Source organism: Struthio camelus, chromosome W, assembly GCF_040807025.1.
Source record: "Struthio camelus isolate bStrCam1 chromosome W, bStrCam1.hap1, whole genome shotgun sequence".
Taxonomy (NCBI): Eukaryota; Metazoa; Chordata; class Aves; order Struthioniformes; family Struthionidae; genus Struthio; species Struthio camelus.
Window position 1 is genome coordinate 1,850,943 of NC_090981.1, and position 13,540 is coordinate 1,864,482.

Below are 13,540 nucleotides of genomic sequence, written 5' to 3' on the forward strand. Positions count from 1 at the left end.
AGTCTTACCATGTTAGGTTTAAGGAACATAAACCGGTATGTAGACATGCAAGTAGAGGCCAGCGTAGTATACTGAAAGGGATCTATACAGCAATAAGCCTTCACCTCTTCATCACCCTCCTTCTCATAGAATGTGCGATGGGTCATCACCATTCCCACATGCTCTGCAGGCCTCCCACAACATTTTTACATCTTGCTGGCAATAGTCACTCAGTCCTTTTTGCAAGTCAAAAAATCTTCTCCTGATTAGCCATGTGTGTGCCATGCCAAGAATTCCTTGTTCTCCTCAAGCATCACGCCATCCACCCCATAATATTGTGGTGGTGGAAGAGGGCTGATATAACTTTGATTTTCAGCAGTGTTGAAAAAAATGGGGGAAATAACTTTGGCAGCCCTCAATACCCAACACTTGGGGAAGGCTGCTTAGTTTCATGGGTGAAAAATTTAAGGAGTCTATGAAACGACTACTCAGGATGGGTACTTCCATGCGCATGAGTTTACCACCTTGGGTGATTAATTGCATGTCCATTTTTTCCTTCAGAAGCTGACTAACAACACAGTAGCCTTTATAGCCTTTGGCATTATGTGCTAGGAAAATGTAGCCCCAAAACTTTGTTTCCATAAACAACTGATTTAAGTTCATGAGGGATGTGCCCCCCTTTAAACTCCCATTCTCCTTCAGTTTTCCTTCCTACCTCTCCTTCTTCTTCATCCCCAGGTTCTTCCAGGGTGACCTCCATGGCAAAAATGTAATTTGGGACGTGTCCCAGTTTTCTATGACATGGAGTGCATGCAGGAAATATAGCCCTGCCCTGCTTCTGGGTTTTTGATCACAGGCATGATGCTGGTTCACGTTACAGATCTGTCCATAGCACATTCCGCACTGCCAGCCCTTACATTTGTGATGCTTTTCCACATAGGCCTTGCACTTCTCACCAAAAATCATAGTCAAACAATCAATTTGTTTTTTAATAGCCAGGGCCTGGTGCCTCTGTAAACATTCCCCAGACCTGCGCAGCAGTCTGCAGCTAGGGCTCCTCCCCATGTTAACTGCACAGTCTCAAGACAAGCCGAGCCAGCAATAGTATGTACAGCTATGGACATGATTATACAATGTCTGACAAAGCTCAAAAAAGTTTATTGCCCCAAATACCTTCCTGACGTCCTTAACACCATACTAATGTTCATCACGTAAAAGGAAGAAACAGGTCTTGGATATTCAAGACTGCCGTTTGGCTTAAAAAAAAAATCTCCCAACCTTTTTTGCCCTCAGATAGGAGGATGATGCCTATATTAACACGTAGCAGATCCTCAAACAAGGGGATCTCACTCAGCAAGACCTTCCTGTGCACAGACCACCTCAGTTTGTCATGTAGTTCTTTTGCTCCCCTTTTAACAATTCTGCATCTGTCAGATTCCCCCACTGTTGTAAGCGCTGTGAGACACCCAGCAAAACAGAGATTATTGTTGCTGTTAGTTAGATCAATTAAACAGCACTGCTTTTTGTCTATAATTTTGGAATGGAGGATAGACTGTAGGGTTCTGCATACCCCGCTCCCAACGGTTTTTACAATACTGATAGCCAGGCAGAAAGTCTGATCAAAACACAGCTCTTACTTTGTAGGAGAGTACTGACCCAGTCTAAAAATTTCGCAGTGTTCATATTGCTTAAATTAATAGTGGCAGAACATAAAGAGCTGTGCATGCTGACAGCTTCAAGACAGAGCTGAGCATAATCACCAGGTTCCAACAACTGGAATAAATAAATATAAATAAATATAAATCTCTTATTAAGAATGTTTTATCCATTCTATATCTCTACTTTTCCAAATATATATATTTAATTTCTATATCATTATAAAAGTATGTGTGTACCTAGAGGGAACATAGACTGGGACACTTTCCCCTTTGATTAGTACCAAGTGGGTGTCTCCTGGCCCATCAGCAATGATTTCCCCTTCCGACTGTTTGGGTTTAGTCAGATCATGCACCCACACAGCACGGCCTGTGGGCCCGAAACCGCCTGGTTGCCCGGTGGGCTGCAAGGGATCTACTTCCTGGATAGTGGGGACCCCTATCCGCTCACATGTCAGTTGGGCTATTTGGGCTCCCTGTGTACACCGCCAGGGTTGGGATCCGGTGTAATGGGTTGCAACCTTCACCTCCTCAGGGTAGTTTGAGTCAATGACTCCTGCAACGATGTCCACCGCCCCGGAGACCTAAACTATTACAGGGCACCAAGTGACCGCAATACAATAGAGGTATGGCAACTGCCAACCCCATACTCACAAGATGACAGCTCTCCAGTTCTTGGGTTATTTCTTTGCGTGGCAATCGCAGATCCAACCCTGCACTCCCAGGCGTGGCTCGCACGGGGAGACAGGCTTGGGGCTGCAGCCGTTGCACTCTAAGCACACGCGGCTGCTCGATGGACTCCCCTTTGAAACAAGCGTTCAGCTGTTCTGTCAATCCGGCCCTTTGCGGATGGTAGGGTATGTGATATGTCCAGGCTATTCCTCGCTCTCCAGCCCAATTTTGAACGTCCTTCCCTGTAAAACGAGTGCCCTGATCACTTTGGATCTCCACCGGGGAACCATATAACCCAGTCAAGTCTTCTAATGCCTTCATGGTGTGAGCCTGGGTAGCTGCGGTGCAAGAGCGGGTGTACAATAGACCAGAGCAGGCGTCTACAGCGGTCAGGACACACCTGTGCCGCTGGCTCTCCGGCGAGGGTCCAATATAATCAACTTGCCACCCCTCCCCAGGCTTTTGTCCTCTGCAGATATACCCCTTTTGGGTCCCCAACCGCTGCAGAGCTGAGCGGGGGCAACGCTGCCGGCCCCCGTTTGTGCCGCTGGCAGCTCCCCGTCCGTGCACGCTGCCGGCGGGGCAGTGGGTGCCGCCGCGCCCCCCCGGCGCTCTCCAGGCTGCTCGCCGCGCGCCCCCACCCCCGGGGGCGGTGTGCGCTGCTCCGGCTGCAGCTGCAGCCACCGCTCGAGCAGCTCTGCGCTGGGTTCGCCGTCCGCCTCCCGCCATGGCATGGCCGCTTGCAGCAGCTCTCGGAACATAGTGCCGCGACTCGCCCTTTCTGCCCGCTTCACGTTGACCCGCCTGTGTCCCGGCTTCCCACCGCTGCTAACAGAGGACGCCTCTGCCAACTGAGATGGCAGCGCTGCGACTTCCCCCACCACCCACAGGCAGCACCATCGCTTTAAGATGGGCGGGCCGGTTCGCAGCATCTTAGTCCGGATGGTTTTGCTCACGGGGATCGGATCCGGTAAACGCGGGGGAATACGTTCCGGACAGCATTCCTGATTGCCGCAGCCGGTTCATTCCTGCCGCGATAGCAGTCCACCCGGTGAGCCCGTCATCGACGTCCGCGGCAGCCGGCCAGGTTAACCGCGCCGCGCCCAGCACCCGCTCCACTAGGGAGGGGGAAACGCTTCGGCTTTGCTGCTGCGGGGGACGGAGGGTGCCGCGCAGCCTGGGATCCTGGGGCAGGGCCCCCGTCGCATCGAGCTCCCCTCTAGTACAATGAACCGCCTCTGGCCCATCGTCGCACAGCCTCAACAGCCGCTCTAACAACCCTTCACGGGGCTGCTGCCGGTAGCGCCCCTGCACATCCTGCAGCTCCGACGCTTTAAAATCGCGAGCAGTTGCGGTCCCTTGCAGGCTGGCCGCGCTCGGTCCGGTAGGCGGCTGCGCTGCCACCGGCCGGGCAGCTGCCTCCCCCTCACGCTCGGGGTCCGACTCCGAGCTGGGGGGCTCGTCGGGGTCCCAGATATTGCCGTCCCAAGTTTCCGGATCCCCATCGGCTTTTCGCACCAGTGCCCGCACCGCCGGGGACGGACATCTCGCCGCCCCCCTGTCGCCGCCGGCGATTTGCGATGCGGGCGGCCGCAGCGGCGCACCGGTGCTGCAGCTTCTCGGCTCGACCCGCGGTTGCAGTTGCGGCCTCCTGGGTCGTTTGTCGAGCCTCCTTAGCGGCTTCGAGACCCCTTTCCACCTGCCCGTTTCGCTGGCGCTGCGTCAGCAACGCCTCGTCCGGGGTGCGGAGCGCAGTCAGCGAGACCCACCCCAGATCCCCCGCTGCCAGCCCTGCTTCTGCCAGCCGGAGCTCGGAGCTCGGAGACCAGCCCCACGAGCCGCTCTGGGGATGCCCCCGGCTCACCCTCTAGCTCTGGCCACGCTGCGGGGGCGCCTCGCCAGCTCGCGAGCCATGGGTGCCCATCGACCCGTAGCGGGCCACCCGGGAACGCGGCTCCCCGCCTCCCCCCGGTCCTCTCGCCCCCAAAGAGGCATCTCCACACCGGGACCCTGCCGACCGCGCCAAACGTGACCGCAAGGCGGGCAAGAGAGGGTCGGGTGCCGGCGTAGAGAGACGCTCAAGGTTCCGGAGGGGTTAAACCGGGTAGATTCAATAGAGGACTTACGCGCCAAGCTGCGCGGGGAGCCCCGGGAACCGCGCGGAGGGGTCGCTGATGGGAGGCTGCTGGACACCCGGGTCGGACGCCCAGGCGGGACTCACCTCGCTGTAGCCTAAGGGCCCCTTACATCTACTCGAACTCTCTCCTTATCTCAGCTGTGCTAACCTTGGGTAGCTACCGGCCGGGAAGCAGCCAGACGTTGCTGACCAAAGGGAATATGCGTGCCTGGCCCTGACGGGAAGTCGGTCAGCGCGTAGAGAGCACACTCCGGGGCTGCTACCACGTACTCTGCCAGCCACCTGGCTCCTCGCCAGAGCTTCCGCAGGTGTGCTCACTACAGTACATAAATATTTAATTTATATATCTTTATATAGGCATAGATATATGTTATATTATATATTTTTATATATAAATAAAAATGTAACTATCTATAAATGAAATCTATATACATATTTGTAAACTCATTTATATATATATATTTCTATATATGTATATATTATATATAACTTCATATATTTTTACATATGAGCATTTCCTAGTCAAAAATAAACAGATAGATAGCCAATCGGGGGGGCTCTGAGACCATGTGGGTATAATGGTTTCAAAAAAAGGCAATCAGCCAATCACAGCAATATGAAAACACATGGATTAACATGTTGTCCAAAATGGTGGCCTCCATGTATATCATAGGCAGGGGCTTCCTGTCCTGACATTCTTCTGGGTAAACTGGAAGGGGTGGCTGGACCTGCCAGTAATCACAGGGGCAGTCTGTGAACACGTAAGGTATGATGTTTTAGAAAATGGCAATCCCCAGGGGCAAAAAGAGGTGGAGTAAACAGACCTTGTGACTAGAAGAGGAGGGGGGCTTCCAGGGCAAGTGGGATACATGACAGCGAAGTAGGGGTGGGACTTCCATCAGAAGTAGGGGATTGTGGCACCTGTCACTTCTTGTTTTGGTTAAAGCTACTAGCCTCACTTTGGTTCTATAGTTTTCCAGGTTGTCCTTCTGGCCTTTTTGGAAATTCGTGTGATATGTGCCTTTCTCAAGTCATCGAGGACCTCCCCCAATCTCCATGGCCTCATCTACTGCTGGTAGGTCTCCTCTTTGAACCCTTTCACTTAGCCTTGGAGACCTTGTTGGTGAAGACTGAGGCAAAGGCAGCATAGAGTACCTCAGTCTTATCAATGTCTGTTGTTACTAAATGACCTTCCCCATTCAGCAATGGGCACACAATTTCCTTTTCAGCTTTTTACTACAAATTGAGTGGGAGAAGCTCTTCTTGCCCTTCACATCCCTTGCCAGTCTCAACTCCAGCTGAGCTTTGGCTTTCCTGGCACCATTCCTACATTCCCAGGCAATGTTTCTAAATTTCCCCCTTTGTAGCCTGTCCTTGCTGTCATCTCCTATATGGTACCTTTTTGCCTTAGAGCTCCATCATGAGTTCTCTGCTTAGCCAAGATGGTCTCCTGATATGTCTACTTGCCTTTCTGAGTATTGGGATGGCCTTTTCTTGTGCTTTGAAGATGGTGTCCTTAAAGGTCTGCCAGCTTTCCTCAGCTCCTTTGCCATTCAGAGCTGCCTCCCATGGGATCTCACCTACCAGTTTCCTGAATAAGCCAAAGTCTGCTCACCTGAGGTCCAGGGTCTGTACTCCACCACTCTCTTTCCTCACTCCCCTCAGGATCTTGAGATCTGATTTCATTGTCACTACAACCAAGGCTACCATTGATTACCATGTCCACAAACAGTTCATCCTTGTTAGCGAATAGCAGATCCAGCTGTGTGTCACCCCCAATTGATCCATCCAGTATCTGTATCAAGAAGTTATCCATGACATCTTCTAGAAATCTCCTCGACTCTTTGCATCCTACTGTGTTTCCCTTCCAGCAGATGTCAGGGAGGTTTAAGCCCCGCCCCCCCCCATGAGAACTAGGATCTGTGAGCCAGAGACTTCCTCGAGTTGTTTAAAGAATGCTTCATCCACGTCCTCACCCTATTCAGGTGGTCTGTAACACTCCCACCACGAGGTCACCCTTACTGGCATCTCCTCTGATCCTGACCCACAAGCTCTTAACCAGGCTGTAATTGGTCATATAGAAGAGCTCTATGCATCCAAGCTGCTCCTTATTGTTGTGGACTCTTTTTTAATGCCTGGCAGTACTATAAGCTGAGGAGCAGGTTTGGAAGATACTCCAGCTACTAGCTTCCTCAGATTCTAACTTTTGATAGGGTCATATCTCTTAGGCAGAAAAAAGAAATGTCTGGCAGGAGATTGTGACCTACCAACAACCCCTACAATGGGAGAAGGCTCAGGGGGCAAGGTGCCCCATAAATCTCAAGGACAGTGTAGGATGCAGCTCGTTAACTGCAGCTGTTGCACAGTGAACTGACGTTATCTCAAGACAAAGGGGACCGAAGGGTGGCCTTCATCTTAGATAAGCAGCCATATCCGTTACCTGGACCTGGTATAAGTTTTTTTTTACTTACTAATCCTTGTTCTACCAACACACTATATTTGGCATCACCTTCCTCCTCCTTACTAAACCCCTTTCTACTTCAATGCATTTTCCTGGACTTTAAGTACTCCAACAGCACATGATTTCCATCATACTTATCTCCTTGTGATTTTACAAGTTTTCACAAAGGTCAGAGACAAGCAACTGAATTCAAAACAGTAAAGACTACTGTGAAAAATTTTTTTCTTTTTATTTGCAAAGAAAGGTTCATTTGAAAACAGCAAAGAACACTTGGGAAGTTCACAGTTAACAGACTTTTTAAATGCTAAAAATGATGTCTTCAAGAGCAGGCCACATTAAGAGACAAAGATAGGTTATTTAGAAAATGAAATGCTCCATATTTAAATTTACAACTTTCTGATTAACCATTTATTTTGAGGATCAAATAAAAAGACAACAATCTTTTTGGATCAATGTTAATTTCTCAGCAGGTGCAGCAAGGGGTGCTGAAATGAAAAAATAATAAAAAAAAGGCTTTGGGTTGAACAAAATGCTTCTCTCTTCTTTATGGGTATAAATTCCACTTGAGAAAAGATGACTTCATTCAGACATTCTTTCTTCTTCTATTCCCCGTATTTGTCAGCAACGATGGCCTTGAGAGTAGGATGTTTTGTCAAGAAAACTTGAAGCATATTAACTTGCACAAGGACAATATGTTAACACATTTTCTGGGAAAAGTTTCAACCACAATATATCTGACATACAGTAGAAAATGGCTTCCCTACTCCCTCTCCTTCTTCTGTATACACAAGTCAAAATGTGAGCATGCACCAGATTCTGGAAGGCAATAAAATAAGGTTTTCTAAGCTTTCTTATTCTTAGCCTGCCATGGATCATACCAACGAGCCTAGCCACCTATGGCTTGTATGACCGAGCAGGATCCCTGAGTTCTGACTCAGTTAACAGTAACCCTCTACATGGCATCACCTGCTGCAGTGTAGGACCAAGGCTTTTAGGACACTTCTCCACTTCATTAGTTTATTCTCCAGAGAGTGAGTAGAAATAATGCTTGGAGTTGCTTGGCATTAGGAATCTTTCCCTCATAATGGTGGACATAATGCAGAGCTTCTGTATAGCCTTCTCCATAGCCAAAATCTATGGATTTTGGTCAGTGGAATCTTATAGCCAGAGAGACTACGATTATCTTCATTCTATACCCCAAACATTCCTTTGGTGTTCCTGCTGGAAATCTTGCAGCAGAGTTCTGTGGTATTCAATCCCTTTCATAGTCTTTCTTCTGATACCCCTGCCTTTAGAGACTCCTGTTCCCATACTGTGTCTGAAAGGATTTAACCGTAGAGATTATCTGACTATACTCAATTTGTGTTTCACTGACTGTGTTTATTAAGGGCTTTTCTACATGAGAAATTGAATGAAGAATAATAGTGTGTGAATCTATAGTGCATGTCTGTGTGGACTAAGAGCTTCTATACAGAGAGTTAAGTAATATACTAGTTCACATCTAGTTTAGATTTTTTTCCTTATGTAGGCATTACTTCTTGATGGTGATAATGATAATAAGCAGGCCTTTATGCATCTATATATGTTTTAGGAGTTGCCTCTACCCTGACCTCCTGAAGGATTTTATGAAAATATAGCTATTTCTATTTGTTCTTGAATGGTGATGAAGGCTGATGTGCCAGTTATGTCTTAACTTAATTTTATTAATTTTCTAGTCAACTGTACAGTGTTTACTACATTCCTAAGTCGCATAGGTTTTTTTTTGTAACAGTGATGCCCTTTGACAGTTGCCCTTATTTATTAAGGTCTTTATTCCCTAATCTCAAGAAACACAGGGCCCAAGAAAAATTATTTTGTTAGCCTAAGTTGCACAGGAAGTTGTTTAGTGTTATTGCTGTTATTTGCATATTGCCTCTGGTATGATTATCCTTTCAAAAATATCACAACTGTAACTGTTTATGAAAACTGAATATTGGAGTGGGCAAATGGATGAATAAACTGTCAATTTAGAAGCATGAACATCTGAATGTACAATTGGGCTAACTGTCAATGCAGTCTTGAACTTGTAAGATTTGAAAACCCGCAACTATATCCTCAGCTGGTGTGAGGCAGGGAAACCTTGCTACATTGATCTATGAGATGCTGATTTACATCACCTGTGGAACTAGGCTAGGTCTTAAATACCCTTACTGTTTGGGTTGGGGGTGGGGATATAGTGTTTCTTAGACATACCCTCATAAGTCAATCTTTTTTGTAAAATAGAATTAGTGTTCTATTTACACAGACAGCTTTTGGACTGATTTGGATTCCATTTGGATTTCTTATTCCTACAGTTCACTATCTGGTAAAAGTGAATCATGCTGCTTTTGTTAAAAAAAAGTTGAATTAAATACGACTTATGTGATAAGTGAGGACACTGGAGATGAGTCAGAACCAACTTTCTGCTTCCTGACTCTGAACACAAATGTACAGAACATCTAGGTCCATGTACGAATCCAAATACAGCATGTGATCTCTTTCTTTGGGAAAAGCCAGATATCAAATCACATACAATCCTGGACTATGCCTAGATTTAAATGTCAAAACTTTTCCTTTTTTCTATATTAAACTAGACACATTGTATAATAAAATTCCTTTTTTGTTTAAAAGATTCTACAAATAAAAAAATATGAAAATATATTCTCTTTTTCCATTTGCTTCTGGAAAAAATAATCCTGTCAGATGATTTGACATAAAAGTGGCATATTCTTTTTTAGTGTTTTGTAAGGAGATTGATGTAATTAGAAATAATAACCCATTTTTTCTTTGGCTCTATAGCTACATTTTAGGGAAATTAAAGTCAATTAAAATAAGGGTTGCAGATAATACACTCAAATTGGCAGGAGAAGAATTTTGGAAAGATAGATACCTCTACTGATCACCCTTTAAATTGTACTAGCATTTTTCAAGAAAAGAAAGCCTTAGAGATAGAGTGTATGTTAGAATTTGCTACTGGATCCTATTTGTACTGTAGGATCTTCACCTCAGCTTGAAAAATGCCTGTAATTCTTGAAGTGACGTGTGTCTTAACCTGTGATGCATATTCTGGAATTTATGGAGAAATAAAACTTTCTATTTCCCATTACTAAATGAGGCTTCCACATTCAAAGAAAAACAAAACAACCTCCTTCTCCCACTCCCCTAAAAAAAGAAAACAATAGAGCTTATAGGACTTCCCAAAGAGGACAATTAGAAGACCAAAATGGAAGGCCAGCTCTTCCAACAAATCTCAGGACACCAAGACGCTGCCGAATCTGTCCGAGGCCACTGGCACACACTAGCATCAACAATGGGTCACGTAACTTGGACCACATCCAAGAGGGCAGTGGCTGCTATATGCAAAGACTACAGGATTATATCTACACCTGATGGAACAAGGGACCCCTGAGGGACTCTCCAAACACCTACCCTGAAGCCACTGTCATGTCAGTATGACCTGCTGCTTCTGAGTAAACAGTTGGGGGTTGGCCTCCCAACTGTTGCTCCAACTGAGTAACTGTGACTGTTTTTGAGTGTGTATGTGAGAGAGAGAGAGCGCGAGAGCGAGAGACTGAGGAAATAATTGAATGTACTGTGTGAATAGTTCTCTGCTGTTAATAACAGCTTGATTCTATTAATAATAGCAATTCAATGAATAAAAGGTGTTCTCATAGATATTGGTTGTGATCTATGTCTCCCCCGATTCAAACCCATCTCAGGGAAAAGGGAACAAGTGTAAAATATTATCATAGACTCACAGAATCACAGAATGGTTGAGGTTGGAAGGGACCTCTGGAGATCATCTAGTCCAACCTCCCTGCTCAAGCAGGGTCCTCTAGAGCATATTTCCCAGGATCACATCCAGACGGGTTTTGAATATCTCCAGGGAAGGAGACTCCACTACCTCTCTGGGCAACCTGTGCCAGTGCTGTGTCACCCTCACAGTGAAGAAGTTTTTCCTCAGGTTCAGGTGGAACTTCCTGTGTTTCAGTTTCTGCCCGTTGCCTCTTGTCCTGTTGCTGGGCACCACTGAGAAGAGACTGGCCTCATCCTCTTGACACCCTCCCTTCAGATACTTATACACATTGATGAGATCCCCCCTCAGTCTTCTCCAGGCTGAACAGGCCCAGCTCTCGCAGTCTTTCTTCATAGGAGAGGTGCTCCAGTCCCCTCATCATCTTGGTAGCCCTCCACTGGACTCTCTCCAGGAGTGCCATGTCTCTCTTGTATTGGGGAGCCCAGAACTGGACACAGGACTCCAGGGGAGGCCTCCCCAGGGCTGAGGAGAGGGGCAGGATCACCTCCCTCGACCTGCTGGCAACACTCTGCCTAATGCACCCCAGGATCCCATTGGCCTTCTTGGCCACAAGGGCACACTGCTGGCTCATGGTTAACTTGTTGTCCACCAGCACTCCCAGGTCCTTCTCGGCAGAGCTGCTCTCCAGCAGGTCAACCCCCAGCCTGTACTGGTACATGGGGTTCTTCCTCCCCAGGTGCAGGACCTTGCACTTGCCTTTGTGGAACTTCATGAGGTTCCTCTCCGCCCAGCTCTCCAGCCTGTCCAGGTCCCTCTGAATGGCAGCACAGTCTTCTGGTGTGTCAGCCACTCCCCCCAGTTTAGTATCATCAGCAAACTTGCTGAGGGTGCACTCTGTCCCTTCCTCCAGGTCATTGGCAAGTAAATGGTAGAGATGTATGGGGAAAAACACACTGGGAAAAGATTTATGATATAGCTCAATCTATCTTAACCATAGCTGAGGCTTGGATTATGTCCAAGACCTAAGTGTTTTCTTTTGCAGGAAAATGTGGTGTTATTTTGTCGCCGTGGGAACACTGTTAACTGGAACGTACACCCAAAGCCAGCCTCTAACAGCTTTCACCTTTTCAAGCTGCCCATGGAACAACTCAGGTATTGAAAATAAGTCACAACCCATCGTTAAAGCTACAGTTACAGGAGGAACGCTATCTGTAATAGCACGAGGCCAAGGACTAGTAGTAGGCAATAATGTTACGTTAACCCTAAGATCTATGGTTGATCTAAATTTAACTGTTTGTAATAACACTGGATGGGAAGCCGCGCATGGTTTTAACAATCAATCAGTTGAAATGGGTACTACAGACATGTAAGGCAACTAATCATACATTAGTGGCCCACGAGAAGTACATTCTAAGTGTAAAACATGAGAACAACATAATAATATATGGCAACTTTTCTGTAAACACCAGTAACAACCAATGGGCAAGTCAACGTAAACGGACAAAATCAAAATACCGACTGTACCTGATTGTATTTCTTGTAAAACATCCCAAACAACCTCTAAACAAAAATATTCCCCACCTAATGCAATTGCATGATGGACAAAAACCTATGATTATGGCTCCAAGATTAATGACAATGAATGTACATTTGGACCTGACCAATTTACGCACCAGTGCATGGAATAAGACTTGTGCTGATTATAGTGACCCTCTCTATGCTTGGTGGCTACAAAATCATAGACCAATAGGACATAGAACTAAAAGAGATATTATTCAAACTCTGTTAGGTGCAATTGGTACAGGAACAGGAATACTGAATTCATTTGATATTGAAACCCTAGCAAATACATTGTCAGTATTGGGAGAAACCAAAGCTGGTGTAACCAGAATGACTGCAAGCTGGCTATCAACACCTTTACAAAGTTCAGTGCAAAATTGGCAAGGTACTTGGCACCTCTGGCGACACACTAATGTATCGCTGTGGTCCCAATTACTAACTACCAAAAACGTATCACGAAAAGTTGGCTCTACTTTATCAGGTATTGTATTTCAGTTAACAAGTATGTACCAAATCGGTCAGATTTGGGTAGCCATTGAAAATAGTCAAGAGCAAACATTGGAACGATTGTTCCCTGACCTAGTGAAAGACAAATTCAGAGGAGGATGGCTTAAAACTATTGAAGGCCCTTATTATAACGCCAGCACAACAGAACTAATGTTCCAGTTGCTAGGGATTGGACGGATTGGGGACACTCATACAAAAATAATACCTTTATGCCAATTTGCTGTCATTCCTAAAGTCTTTAATGAAAATATGTGGGTACCTACAGTAGCAGGAGACCGTTTGCATTGTAATACTAATGACACTTATGAAATAAGTAAACATTGCACCTACTGGCTATCCAGTCGAGGATGGACCTGCCGTACAACGTCTAGAGCTCCAGAATTATGCTGTATGAAACACTCATCCGGTACCTGCATCTGGCAACGTATCTATGGTAATGAGACACGAGTATATGACAATGGTTTTGGATGTGTGTGTGTATCCACCCTCAATGCTATTCACTTCGAAGATTCTGTTAATTTTGGACCTGGCAACATTTGCCGTTGTGATGTGACATATGTTTTTGACCAAATTACTAAGCAGACTTACTGGCTAACTTCTCATGTGACTGAACAAAAGATATCTTACTTTGCACCATTTAATACTTCAATAACACTCGGAGTGACATTCCATGAACTGGACAACTTTCTCAGACAAAACACCAAGGTTACTCAACATCTGTCTGAAACTGGAGAAGGCTTAGAAGATGATGGAGAAGTGAAGATGACATATGATAATAATGAACTGATTCGTTT

At 46.2% G+C, this 13,540-nt stretch overlaps 1 protein-coding gene across 3 annotated transcripts in view; it reads right to left on the reverse strand.

Annotated features, from left to right (window-relative positions):
- Positions 1 to 13,540, reverse strand: part of LOC138064271 (uncharacterized) — a 49,783-nt gene that overhangs the window by 4,985 nt on the left and 31,258 nt on the right. Inside the window, exons 3-4 of one of the 3 annotated variants that reach the window (XR_011137543.1) lie at positions 13,077 to 13,174; positions 2,289 to 2,548 (exon numbers count right to left, since the gene is read on the reverse strand). Coding sequence is in view for 1 of the 3 variants with exons in the window: in XM_068926006.1 (XP_068782107.1) it covers positions 10,999 to 11,632; positions 13,077 to 13,162 (720 nt within the window). In the remaining 2 variants the exon portion in view is untranslated. Of the gene's footprint in view, positions 1 to 2,288; positions 2,549 to 4,432; positions 4,524 to 7,110; positions 11,633 to 13,076; positions 13,175 to 13,540 lie in introns of those variants that run through there. The other 2 variants (XR_011137544.1, XM_068926006.1) reach the window with 2 other exon arrangements.